The sequence below is a fragment of the Hypanus sabinus genome, chromosome 15 (assembly GCF_030144855.1).
Source record: "Hypanus sabinus isolate sHypSab1 chromosome 15, sHypSab1.hap1, whole genome shotgun sequence".
Taxonomy (NCBI): domain Eukaryota; kingdom Metazoa; phylum Chordata; class Chondrichthyes; order Myliobatiformes; family Dasyatidae; genus Hypanus; species Hypanus sabinus.
In genome coordinates, this window is record NC_082720.1 from 39,050,512 (window position 1) to 39,064,897 (window position 14,386).

The window sequence follows — 14,386 nt, forward strand, 5'->3', positions numbered from 1 at the left end:
TTTCATTAATCTTAGCAAGGTAGTTCTGAATTTAGTTTAAGACAGACTTTGATTAAAGCAGACTCAAATTAGTGTCATCCTCAGTAATTGCACACAATAGTATGATCATCAAAACATTCAGTGCTTTAGCACAGCAGAAGTCCGGAGGATACAGAATCTCTAGAAAACTGTATTCCTCTCCACTCTCAACAAGCAAATTGCTGAAGGTTTTGCACACAATACATTGAACATGCCCAATTATTCTTTCACCAACCTATAATAGGATGAGGCTAAAATCATTGTTCATTTGAATAAAAAGTACAAGTTAATAATAGTATGAACAAACTGAATAAGTTTTAATATTTAACCTTTAATGCATAACAGTGTAGTCAACATGATTTTCTTAAACAAGGGCCAATAGATTGCACTCATAATTCATGCATAAATAATGTGATGCAGCACAAGGACAGTGTGGGGATATCAATAATTGAGAAAGTTAAACATTAATGAGAATCAGGAGTGTATGAGAGCAACCATTTTATCTGCTTGCCCAATAACCCAAGAAATTGGCAACAAACCACACGCAGTTCTGAAAATAATCGAACTCAGATTTTGCAATTTACACTGGTTTGGTCCAAACTGGAATGACTAACACCCATCCTTCTATTCTAATGGCCATCAATTTTGTAGGACGCGATTAGAGTAACAGGAAAGCCCACACATGCCGCATTGGTCTAGCGGACTAATGGTGACTGCTTAAGTGATATCAGTACAGAACGCATACGCGATACATCCTTAGATTGCTTGCTGGTTTTGGGATTGAAATCACAAAGACGTGCTACTCGCTCCCATTCCGTTCCCGGTGTATCTTCTTCAGAGTCCTGGACAAAGGCCTCTTCTGCAGCTCTGAAATGATAGCCAAAGGTGAGAATCCAGCACCATGTTACTTGACGACAGAATTTAATTATAAATACCAGTGATGCAAATTTTAGCTACTGCCACTAACTATTCTATAGGTCTTTAACGGGGGCACAATTGCTTAGACAGGAGCAATAATACTTCACAGTACCCCAAGCAGCTATTCAACAGCAAGTTTAGGCAAATTAAATAACTTGGAGCTTTGTTGCTGAGAACATTAGTTTTTTTCCCAACCCAGTGCTTCACTGGATGTTGATAGGTAAGAGTGATCCCATCTTTTACTGAAAAGAGTGGAGGCCATTTGCAATAACCCTATCAACTATCTAGAATAATCAGGTAAAGGATGGCATCCAGAATCTTGATGGCTGCATGTCTCAGAACTACAAGATTTAGCCATAAAATAACTAAACTTGTTCCTCTTCTAATAAATCAATGAGCAGAATCCAGGGTTCTACCTTGTTTTACAGAGTCTTTGCTGATCCAATAAGCATGCTCTTAGCCTAGTCAGTTTGCCTCGAGGATTTTTCTGTTCCAAAATATGTGAATGAAGTCTATGAACATCTACATCTGGCTGTTTAAGATCACAATCTCTTAATTACATTTCACCTGTTGCTATGCAAATTGTGAAAGTGAATGAAAGAATGGCTGTCAAAAGAGAAACTTGATGAAAAACATCTTTACAACCTAATGATGAATGAGAAAAATGTTGAATGGCTGAGTGATTGGTTACATGCAATTCTCAGAGATACAGCCAATCATACAAACTTGCCAAAATCCACAGTCCAAGTTTGAACTTTACTTCAAAGGTTGGTCCTAGAGCAGTTAGAATAGACAAATTTTCATTTTTATCTTTTGTTTTACCGGGGAAACAATTTCCAAGGTACACATTCTATTCCTTGGATTGAATACTCATTTTGGTGACAATGCTACCAATTTGAAAGATTGAACATTCCATTAGATTTCCAAACAAACAGAAATAAGTTTGAAAAGGCATACAGCAGAGTTCATAGCTCTGAATTAAAAGGTAAGCAAGAGAACAAATTCTGAAAGAAATTAGTCTTGTTACTCCAGAAAATCAAGGCCAAATATCCTTTGCATTCATCACGATGATACAGATCAACTTAGATGTGTCCAAAAACAGATTTAAGATTAGAAGCAGAATTGCAGAAAAACAGAAACAAACCATGAAGTTTAAGACATCTTTTCACACAAACAGATCATGTAAATCTAACTTGCAATGTACTAACAAATGAGGAAATGAGATGAAATACAGACTTAAGTCAGATTTTTAAAAAAAATATAGTATCTTCATAAATATTTAAAATTCAAAGCTTGACAGTCTGATAGTTGACAACAATGCCGAATTGAACCAGATGTTTGACTAAATGTAACCAATGGATGTTTCTTGGCTTTCACGTGACCACAGCTTGTCTGGGAATGTCTGCATTGAGCAAATTCGGAGAAACATCAAGTTAGCAGATTTCATAAACAAAAAACACTGCAGATGCTGGAATTGTTGAGCAACACACAAGTGCTGGATTAACTCAGCAAGTCAGGCAGCATCTATGGAGGGGACTAAACAGCCTACAGTTCAGGCCAAGATCCTTCATCAGTACAGTAGCATAGTACCATGCTTTACACTGGCACAGTACTACACTTTACAGTATCAGCGACCCAGGTTCAATTCCCATCGCTGCCTATAAGGAGTTAGTACATTCTCCCCATGACTACCTGGACTGCCTTCAAATGCCCCAGCTTCCTCCCACAATCCAAAAACATACTGGTTGGTAGATTAATTATATTAAACTGTTCAGTGATTAGGCTAGGGTTAAAATCAGGGTCTCTGGGTGGCACAACTTGAAGGGCTGGAAGGACTTACTCCATGCTGTATCTTAATAAATAAAAAGGGGCAAAAGCCAGATTAAGTGTGGGGAGGGAACGAGTACAAGCGATAGATAAAACCAGATGAGGATGAAGGTGGGTGGATGGAAAGGGAAGAAAGAAAGAAGCTGAGAGGTGAGAGATGGAAGAGGTGAAGTGCTGAGGAAGGATTCTGACAGGAGAGGATAGTGGACCATGGGGAAAGGGAAAGAGAGAGAAACCAAAGAAATGATGGGCAGGTGAGAAGAGAAGGGTGAGAGAGGAACCAGAATGATGAATGGAAGAGGGGAGAGGGAGAGAATTTATCAGAGAGAAAAATTGATGTTCATGCCATCAGATGGGACATTATCCAGATGGAATACGAGGTGTTGTAACTACAACCCAAGTGTGGCCTCATCGTGGCAATTGAATGGGAAGTCAAATCAAAATGGGAGGTCACCGGGAGATCCTGCCTCGATAAGGGACCGCTTTGTAGAGCGCCTCCACTCAGTCTGTCGCAAAAGGTAGGATTGTAGCGATGTGCTACACACAGTGCTGAAATAACGACACGCAGTCGGTAAGTCGTTTCGAGACTATTCAAACTTCGCGGCATTGGCACTTAATCCCTAGCGCCCACCCTCCCCGGGCAGAAATGACGTCAGAAGTGCATTACCAAAGTCTCCCCCCCGCGCGCTGGCTATTTGTGAGCCGGTTCACCTGCGCAGAAAGTGGGTCGCCACAGGATCATCTTCCAGCTTCTAACTTCATTCCTCCTTCCCCCGCCCCCACCCACTTTCCCCCTCACCAGGTTTCACCCATCACCTGAAAGCTTGCACTCCTTTCCCTCCCCACCTTCAGATTCTGCTTTATGAAAGGTCTTAGTTTCTGGCTTGATGAAGAGTCTCAGCTCAATGTTGACTGCATATTCCCCTCTACAGATGCTGCCTGACTAGCTGAATTCCTCCTGTACTTTGTGTGTTATTAGATATCAATTTGCTTTCTCTTACAAAATAAATTCTATAAGGTTTAGCTATTTTTACAAGTTCTTATTATAGTAGACTTAATGTTTATTTTATATTGCCATCATGGGACATTCTTTAGTCCAGAATAAAAAGCTCAGAAATGAATACTTTCCACTTGTGCATATATTGGACTTGCTGACTAATTTCTTAAGTCATCCTACAGTTAAAACAAAATGCAATACAAGAGCACACATTTTATGGATATTTTTAAATTTCTATGTCTTGAATAACCATAATCAATCAACACTACTAATAGAAAACCATACCACTAAAAAATGCATTGTCAGTGGTGCTAACACTACACAAGTAGCAATTAAGTCCTGTATTTCCACTAAATTATAAACATGAGAAATTCTGCAAATGCTAGAAATCCAAAGCAACACACAAAAGGTACTGGAGGAACACCGGTCAAGCAGTATCAATGGAAATGAGTAGTCAATATCTCAGGCCAAGACCCTAAAGAAAAGCCATGGCCGCAGCCTGACCAAAGTTCCTCCAGGATTTTGTGTTCCCTTATGTCCACTTACTTTTATTGTTCTATATCACTCATTTAAAAGTTTCAATGATTTCATTCACCAACGAGTATTTATCATAGTTTTACCTGTGAATCTATAATCATTGTTATCCCTCAAACTTCATTTTGCTGCTTCACAATTTTAAATACATCTACTTTAAAGTTCCCAATTTTCTTAGTTCATATTTACTTAAAGCATGCCATTTATCTGGATTTCCAATGCCTCAAAAACCAACTGATAACAAGTGACCCTGACTGCTTAATGTCAAGGCTTTACATTGGTGCAAAAACAATGCCTAGAATTGATAAGTACAATCATCTGGAAGATTTGGGTTTTAATTTATGGCAGGATTTTTTTTTTAAACATCATGTATACACAAGTTTGTTGTGGATGTGAAATGAAAGTAAATAAAATCAACGCCATTAAAAGAATTGCTCTCATTAAATGTATTGAATCAAGGAAACAATGCAATGAAGTTGAAACTTAAATATGAAACAAGCAACCTACAACTAATACTAAATGCAACAAAAGACAACATGTGCTCTAAAAACTACTGTCCAAGTTTTAGTGTCACAAGCATTCCAAATGAGGGGAATGTTTGTGAACAGCTAATGTTTTGCCTTGCAGCTTGTACAGTACCTCCAGGACCCCATCCTGATGCAGGGTCTTGAACCAAGATGCCAATTTATTCCTTTGCATCCAGAGATGCTGCGTTACCTGTCGAGTGCCTCCAGCAGTTTTATAACCCAATTTGAACCAAATTCACATATATTGCTGTAATGGCCTATGCTGAACACAAGGAGAAATTAGCTAGTATTCATTAATAACGAAGCAATATAAAATATGGATTTATTTGTGCAGTTACAGATAGGTTAAATTATATTGGTATATTAGCTCCAAAACATTGTCTAGTCTCACCTGAACAGCTGCTTAAGGCACTGGTAGGGTGGAAGGGTGCAGTGATTATTAGAGTCAAAAATAGGAAACGTCTTAACATTTTCCACTCAAAGTTACAAGTTACAATGCTACAGAATAATCAGATTGCTAAATAAATTACTATTTGGTTGTCAAATATTGATTGGCCCAGTGTTCTAATCTAAAGATCAGACATTACAAAATAGTCCCAAAGCACTAACCTTAACTCAGATTTGAAATTTCATATGTAAATATTCTGAAAAGGTGTTCTACAGCTAATGTGCAATTAAAAAGAAAATAGCCAACATACACGTAGCCTATCACATCAGCGAAGGACTGTTTGTAGAAAGCTTCATCAGCGATCCTAGTGCACATGCATGTTAGTCCAGAAAGTGAACCAGCAGATCAACAGCAAAGGGAGCATAGAAGTTGTAAAAGGTAGGTGCAGAAAAAGGGATAAAAAGAGGAAGGACAGTGTTAATATTTTTAGTAATTATTTTACCTTTGCCTGGAATAAGCTAGGAAAATAGAAAAAAATTTCCACTGTAAACCTTAAGTGGGAAAGTACTGTTGGGGCAATCTAAAGCAAATCTAATTTTACAATAGTCACACGTATGGACTTGATTTTCACTGAAATGAATCTCTATCCTGTGGTCATACTCTAACATTCAAATTGCTGCATTCCAAAGCTACAAGCATGTCTTTTAACTGAGATATTCCAAATAAAAATATATTATATACTTTCCCCAATATTAGTACATCTAGTAATCCTAACACAAAAAACATTTCTGCATACTGCAGTAAACAATTGCAGTAAAGACAGTAAAATCTGATTCTGGGGCATCAAATTCCTTCAAAACTTGTTTCAATTTCTCTCAATCAAAGGTGTCAATATCATTCCTAAACCCATCTGACACAGTCAATTAAACCCCCTGCCTGAAATGTTTATGTCAAAACTCAGGCAGTGCATTCCACATCGGAATTTGCTGCTTTTAAAAAAACTCTCCAATCACTCACTCTTTTCTTCACTTCAGAAGGCTGCCCTTTAGTTACCAATCCTTCTGCACTGCTCTTTGGGAGAACAATTCCATCTAATTTAGTCCACTCCCAACTTCAACAAGCAAAATATCTGCAGCCTTCAAATACTCCAAAGTTTCAACATACATAAAGCGAGGTGCCCAAAATTGAAGCTCAACCCGCACTTTCTTTGCATTTCATGCCTTCTCTTAAACTTTGAAATGCATAAACCACGGAAGATGACACCACTAAGACTAAAAATTTATAGAGTTTACAAATATCTAAGTTAATCAAAACAAATTTAACAGAGGATAAACAAGTTCAGACAGAAGAATTAGAAATCCAGTTGCTAAAGATCATGCATAATATTCAATTACACTCAAGTACTTATTGCATTAGGCATTTTATTTAAGTTGACTTGCAAAGTGCAAGACTTAAGATTATTTTTATAATTATGTTATGGCTCATTATAAAAAAAGATATGATTTTAAACTTGGGAGACATCATCTGTTCCTCAGCAATTGCCACTTTTTTGTAAATGAATTCTCACCAAAACAAATGGGCTTGATCACATTGTAAACAGGAGACATTTAAATTGATTTGTTTAAAGCACATCATTGTATGAAAAAAAGAAATCTAAGAAAATTAAAACCATAGTTCAAATATGTTCCCCCTCCCCGAAATAACCAGCGATAGGAAGAGCAAGCTAAGTGTGTGGTGTATGGAAATAGTTTGTAGCATCTTAATTCAATGTTGGATCCCTCACACAATCCAGTTAAACACAAAATGCTTCACCCCAACCCTATTGAATCACAAAATAATACAACTAGATTTATCTTTACTGCAGTATTATCCTTAAAATTATGCAATCATAAAATGAATAACTAATAACTTTACAATGCTCTTGTGAATTTAAAATTATCAAGCATTCTAAAGCTCTCCATAACAGCAAGCTCAAGATTTCCACGATTTAGGACTTTATGGTCAAGAGATAAACTTCAAACATTGTCATACCTGTTATTTTTCTTGATTTTCTCCAATTGCTCATTCTGCCGAATATACCATTCTTCCAGTTCCTTTTTTGCCTTCTCTTTCCATTCCATTTCTGCTTTTCGAGAAGCAGCATCTGATAAAGAAACAATTGTTACAGACTTGATAAAGCTACAAATACTTGAAAAACCAATGGATTACACTTGCTTCATTTGAAACTCAAGTTTTTCTTAGGTTTCATTTTGTTACTTTAGTAGGGTGTCTGATTTTTATGAGATCCGTGAAAAGATGGCAAATTAAAAATGCTCTGTAGGACTGCAGAGGACCAATGAGTTATGTTAACTGCAGAATGCATGCAAATGAGTTTGGTGGATTTAGCACAGTTACTTGTGTAATAAGTACTTCAACTCAAACTGATTGAGAAGTTTACCTAAAATGCCAAATTAGCAGAGTGATTCACAAAAAGAAAAACATCTAGACCACAGCAAGATAGCAAGTGGTAACTATTTTTCAAATAATAAAGTACAGAGGGATTTCAGCAAGTTTCACAGAAATGGGACAATAAGATCAATATGCTGAGACTGCTTTGTTTGAAGTATAAAGACTTAAGAGAGATCATTTGAGATGAATAGAGGAGGCCCAGACTATCTTGGTAAAGCAAGCAGAAAGGAGGAAGGAAATATTCTGGAGCAATGGGGATAGAATTCACTAACTGGAAAAGCAGAGGCAGAAGCACAGTTACTGAATGCTTACACAAAAAGCAGACCCAGAACTCGTGTAGTTACCAAATGAATGTTAGAAATCAGCAATTCAGTTTTGGCTGCCAGGAACATGAGTTGATTGGTAGCTTGTGAACAGTGAATGCAAAATGAATTTTGCCATGTTCCAAATAGGTTTCACTTCTGAGACAAACCCAAGATTACAATCAACGTGCATGAGCAGGACAGCCTACTGCCAACGAAGCTTAAAGTGAAATACCTGATCATTCAGTAAATCTTATATAATGACTTGAATACTTCCAGAGCACTTTATATAGCAATTCGAAACTGGCTCAGCTACATTCAAGTCTCAGTTCTCATAAGTCAAGCACTCTATGTGGTCAAACCTAAACCAGGGCAAACTAAGATTTGAATATTGGAAGCAACATTCAGATAAAGTTGTTAATGATTTACCCACATACGTTCCCCCTCACCTGATTTTATCCATCACATTCTAAACATTGAAAACCTACAGCACTATACAGGCCCTTCGGCCTACAAAGTTGTGCTGACCATGTCCTTACCCGAGAAATTATCCAGGATTACACATAGCCCTCTATTTTTCTGAGTTCCATATACCTGTCGAGGAGTCACTCAAAAGACCTGATCATATCCACCTCCACCTGCAGCCTATTCCACACACTCACCACTCTCTGCATAAAAAACTTACCCCTGATATCTCCTCTGTACCTACTTCCAAGTGCCTTAAAACTGTGCCCTCTCATATTATCCATTTCCACCCCGGGAAAAAGCCTCTGACTATCCACAAGATCAATGCCTCTCATCATCTTATACACCTCTATCAGGTCAGCTCTCATCCTCTATCACTCCAAGGAGAAAAGGTCAAGTTCACTCAACCTATTCTCACAAGGCATGCTCCCCAATCCAGGCAATATCCTTATAAATCTCCTCTGCACCCTTTCTATGGCTTCTACATCCTTCCTGTAGTGAGGCGACCAGAACTGAGCACAGTATTCCAAGTGGGGTCTGACCAGGGTCCTATCTAGCTGCAACATTCCCTCTCAGCTCCTAAACTCAATCCCACAATTGATGAAGGCCAATGCACCATATGCCTTCTTAATCACAGAGTCAACCTGCGCAGCTACTTTGAGCGTCCTATGGACTCAGACCCAAAGATCCCTCTGATTCTCCACACTGCCAAGAGTCTTACATTAATACTATATTCTGTCATCATATTTGACCTACCAAAATGAATCACCTCAGATTTATTTGGGTTGAACTCCATCTGCCACATCTCAGCCCAGTTTTCCATCCTATCAATGTCCTGCTGTAACTTCTGACAGCCCTCCACACTATCCACAACACCCCCCAACCTTTGTGTCATCAGCAAATTTACTAACCCATCCCTTCACTTCTTCATCCAGGTCATTTATAAAAATCATGAAGAGCAGGGGTCCCAGAACAGATCCCTGAGGCACACCACTGCTGACCAACATCGATGCAGAATATGACCCATCCACAACCACTCTTTGCCTTCTGTGGGTAAGCCAGTTCTGGATCCACAAAGCAATTTCCCCTTTGACCCCATGCCTCCTTACTTTCTCAATAAGCCTTGCATGTACCTTGTCAAATGCCTTGCTGAAATCTGTATACACTACATCTACTGCTCTACCATCAATGTGTTTTGTCACATCCTCAAAAGAATTGAATCAGGCTCACAAGGCATGACCTGCCTCGGACAAAGCCATGCTGATTATTCCTAATCAAATTATGCCTCTCCAAATGTTCTTAAATCCTGCCACTCAGGATGTTCAACATCAACTTACCAACCACTGAATTAAGACTCACTGGTCTATAATTTCCTGGGATATCTCTACTCCCTTTCTTGAATAATGGAACAACATCTGCAACCCTCCAATCCTCCAGAACCTCTCCCATCCCCATTGATGATGCAAAGATCATCACCAGAAGCTCAGCAATTTCCTCCCTCACCTCCCAGAGTAGACTGGGGTACATCTCATCCAGTCCCAATAACTTATCCAAATTGATGCCTTCCAAGAGCTCCTGTACATCCTCTGTCTTAATATCTACATGCTCAGGATTTTCAGTCTGCTGTAAGTCAGCCTTACAATCGCCAAGATCCTTTTCCTTGATGAATACTGAAGCAACGTACTCATCAAGTATCTCTGCTATCTCCTCTGGTTCCATACACACTGTTCCATTGTTCTAAATGCTTACATCTTATCCTCTTGCTCTTCACATACTTGTAGAATGCCTTGGGGTTTTCCTTAATCCTGTCTGCCAAGGACTTCTCATGGCCCTTTTTGGCTCTCCTAATTTCTTTCTTGAACTAGTTCCTGCTAGCCTTATAATCTTCTAGATCTCTATCATTGCCTAGTTTTTTGAACCTTTCATAAGCTCTTCTTTTCTTCTTGACTAGATTTACAACAGCCTTTGTACACCACAGTTCCTGTACCCTACCATCCTTTCCCTGTCTCATTGGAATGTACCTATACAGGACTCCACGCAAATATCCCCTGAACATTTGCCACATTTCTTCTGTACATTTCCTTAAGATCATCTGTTTCCAATTCATGCTTCCCAAGTTCCTGCCTGATAGCCTCACATTTCCCCTTACTCCAATTAAATGCTTTCCTAACTTGTCTGTTCCTACCCTTCTCCAATGCTATGGTAAAGGAGATAGAGTTGTGATCACCACCTCTAAAATGTTCTCCCACTGAGAGATTTGACACCTGACCAGATTCATTTTCCAATACCAGATCAAGTACAGCCTCTCCTCTTATAAGCTTATCTACATATTGTGTCAAGAAACCTTCTTAACACACCTAACAAACTGCACCCCATCTAAACCCCTCGCTCTAGGAACATGCCAATCGATAATTGGGAAACTAAAATCTCCCACCACGACAACCCTGTTATTATTACACTTTTCAAGAATTTGTCTCCCTATCTGCTCCTCGATGTCCCTGTTACTATTGGGTGGTCTGTAAAAAACACCCAGTAGAGTTATTGACCCCTTCCTGGTCCTAACTTTCACCCACAGAGACTCCGTAGACAATTCCTCCATGTCTTCCTCCTTTTCTACAGCCGTGACACTATCTATGATCAACAGTGTCACCCCGCCCCCCCTCCCACCTTCTGAAACATCCAAAGCCTGGCAGTCAAAATAACTGTTCCTGCCCCTGAGCCATCCCAGTCTGTGTAATGGCCATAACATCATAGCTCCAAGTACTGATCCACATTCTAAGCTCATCCGCTTTATTCATAATACTCCTTGCATTAAAATAGACACACCTCAAGCCATCGGTCTGAGCGCATCCCTTCTCAATCACTTGCCTATCCCCCCTCTCACAATGTCTCCAAGCTTTCTCTATTTGTGAGCCAAATGCCTCTTCCTCTGTCTCTTCAGTTTGGTTCCCACCCCCTAGCAATCCTAGCTTGTACTTCTTTCCCTCTCCCACATTTATTCTGACTTCTTCCCCCTTCCTTTCCAGTTCTGAAAGGTCTCAGCCTAAAATGTCAATTCTATTCTTTTCCCATAGATAACCGACCTGCCAAGTTCCTCCAGCATTTTGTGTGTTACTGTAAATGATTTAGCCAAGTACACCAAGCTTGTGCAATCAACCAAAACAAAGGGCAAAGTGTTTTGTGCAATCATCTACGGTGCTTTGTTAAAGTATTCAGTCCACAACCCCTCGTTCACATTTATAAATTAGTATTAGAACCAGGGATTTTTGATAAAATTAACTGAGAATTTATTTGTGAATTACATGCTCACTCTTCCCCCCCCACACTAAAAGCAGAGAAAATTTATAAAGCATGAAAAACTAAAAATTCAAAAACTGTTATGCCAGCAGTATTTATCATTTTTTTCTCCAGTCCTTAATTCAACAACCTCTTGCAGCTATTACAGTTTTTTTTCTTTCTGGATAAGTTTCTATTAGTTTTGCACAACATGATGGAGCAAGGTTTGTCCATGCCTCTTTGGTGGTGGACAGCAATCAGAATCAGGTTTATTATCACTGGCATGTGATGTGAAACTTGTTAACTTAGCAGCAACGGTTCAATGGAATGCATAATATAGAAGAGAACAAAATACTAAAATAAAAATAATATAAATCAATTACAGTATACATATATTGAACAGATTTTAAAAAACTTTGAAAAACAGAAATACAGTATATTAAAAAGTGAGGTAGTGTCCAAAGGGTTTAATATCCATTTAGGAACCGGATGGCAGAGGGGAAGAAGCTGTTCCTGAATCGCTGAGTGTGTGCCGTCAGGATTCCTACCTGATGGTAAGTGAGAAAAGGGCATGCTCAGGGTGCTGGAGTGCTTTAATAATGGATGCTGCCTTTCCGAGACACTGCTCCTTGAAGATGTCCTTAGAACTTTGTAGGCTAGTACAAGATGGACCTGACTACCTTCTGCAGCTTCTTTCAGTCCTGTGCAGTAGCCCCCCACCCCACCCTCCATACCAGACAGTGATACAGCTTGTCAGAATGCTCTCCACAGTAGATCAAAAGAAGTTTTGAGTGTACTTGTCGACATGCCAAATCTCTTCAAACTCCTAAAGAAGTATAGTCGCTGTCTTGCCTTCTGTATAACTACATTGATTATTGAGAGCAGGTTAGATCCTCAGACCTTGACACCCAGGAACTTGAAACTGCTCACTCTCTCTGCTTCTGATCCCTTTGAGGATTGGTATCTGTATCTAGAGGGCTTGCCAGAGATGTTAGATTGGGTTAAGTTCAGGACTATGATTGGCCACTTAGGACATCAATTTTTTTCATTTGAAGCCACTCCATGGTTGCTTTGGCAGCCATGGATGTTGGATTGTTGTCCTGCTGAAAGACAAACTTCCTCCCAAGGTTAAGCTTTCTGGCAGAGGCTAGCAAGTCCTCATCTGGGATCTCTGTTTTGCAGCATTCATCTTCCCGTCAATCCAGTCCCTGCTGCTGAAAAAGCATTCCCATAACATGCTGCTACTTCCACTATACTTTACTACACCACACATACTATTCAGTATTGAGGCCAAAAAGTTCCACTTTAGTCTCATCTGACTACAAGACCTTCTTGCACATATTTACAGTATCTTCAAAGTGACACTTTGCAAAGTCTTTATGAGCAAGGAAATGTGTTTTTTTTTAAACCAGGGCTTCTTCCTTGCCACTCTATAATGAATACCCATTTTATGAAAGGGTGGAACCATGATCTTCATCTCCAGTTGCAGCTACTGACATCTGGAATTCACTCAGTTTCTGTTGGCATCACAGTAGCTTCTCTTATAAGTGCCATTCTTTTCCGGCGACTAAGCTTAGGGGTGACCTGACCTAGGCAGTGTGACTCTGGCTTCATTTTCTCCCCCCCCAATTTCTTTTATTTTTACACTGGACTGCACTGAGCTCAGAGGCATGATTCAATGCCTTTGAGATAATCTTGTACCCTTCCCCAGATTTGTTCTTCTCTATTATCATTTTACTGACTAGTCTTGAATGGTCTTTTGTCTTCATTTTGACTTGGCTTGCCATAGGCAGGGTGGAGGGGTATTTGGAGCATTTTTATGAATTACTTGAAAACAGGTGATCCTCCAATTTTGTCCATTAACAAAGTGGGTGAGTTGGTATGGTAATTATATTGCTATTGAGTAAAGTTAGCGTAGTAATTACAAAGGGGATGAATGCATTTTCCAGCCCTAATTTTGGTTTTTAAATTTTAAATTTTTGACAGGCTTTGGAATATTTATTTTGATTTGACATGATGCCCAATGTTTTGTAGACTAGCTCAGCAAATCTCAATTCAACACATTTTAAATTTAGAAAAATGAGACAGTAAAATGTGAAGATAGTGGGGCCTGAATAATTTTTCAAGGTACTCTAACTTAACAGACAAATGCTCTTTAGTGTGTACACAATTTTCTTTTCCATTGAAACAACATTCCTTAAAAAGCAATACTTTAAGTACAAGATTCTCATAAAACATTGATCCTCCACTTGAAAGCAAATGTAGAAAACAGATGCTTTTAGTTCTTCTGTTGCACAGGATTAGTTCACATTTTCATTTGGGGCAAAGCATTTGGTTTTCAAGTTTACAAACATGCATACAAGGTACTTACCAAGATTTTCGAGACGGGTTATCTGTTCTTCTCTCCACTTTCGAATGCTTTCTGGTTCCTGACTCAAGCGATCTGCCCGAGCTATTGCTGCATAACTGTCATTTGGACCATTTGATTCCTGTAATAGCAGATTACACAAGTATGACTCAATTTTTATTGATGAGCCTGCTTAAATGTACAATATGGTCAATTCTGCTGTTTCATCGTTAGATTAAGTTTAAGTATGATTAGTACCCAGAGCATTTTGATAGGTGCAATCAAAGATTTTATTTTCTTCATTGGAGTTTAAATGAGTTTCCTCCACTAAATTATAGT

The 14,386-nt window shown here is 39.0% G+C and overlaps 1 protein-coding gene across 3 annotated transcripts in view; it reads right to left on the bottom strand.

Moving 5' to 3' along the window:
* Positions 1-329: 329 nt before the first annotated feature.
* The window catches only part of LOC132405442 (clathrin light chain B-like), a 30,172-nt gene continuing 16,115 nt past the window's right edge, over positions 330-14,386 (bottom strand). The window contains exons 3-6 of one of the 3 annotated variants that reach the window (XM_059990242.1): positions 14,072-14,189; positions 7,241-7,352; positions 5,520-5,573; positions 330-885 (exon numbers count right to left, since the gene is read on the bottom strand). In XM_059990242.1, coding sequence (XP_059846225.1) covers positions 714-885; positions 5,520-5,573; positions 7,241-7,352; positions 14,072-14,189 — 456 coding nt within the window. In that variant the 3' untranslated portion in view covers positions 330-713. Of the gene's footprint in view, positions 886-5,519; positions 5,728-7,240; positions 7,353-14,071; positions 14,190-14,386 lie in introns of those variants that run through there. The other 2 variants (XM_059990243.1, XM_059990244.1) reach the window with 2 other exon arrangements.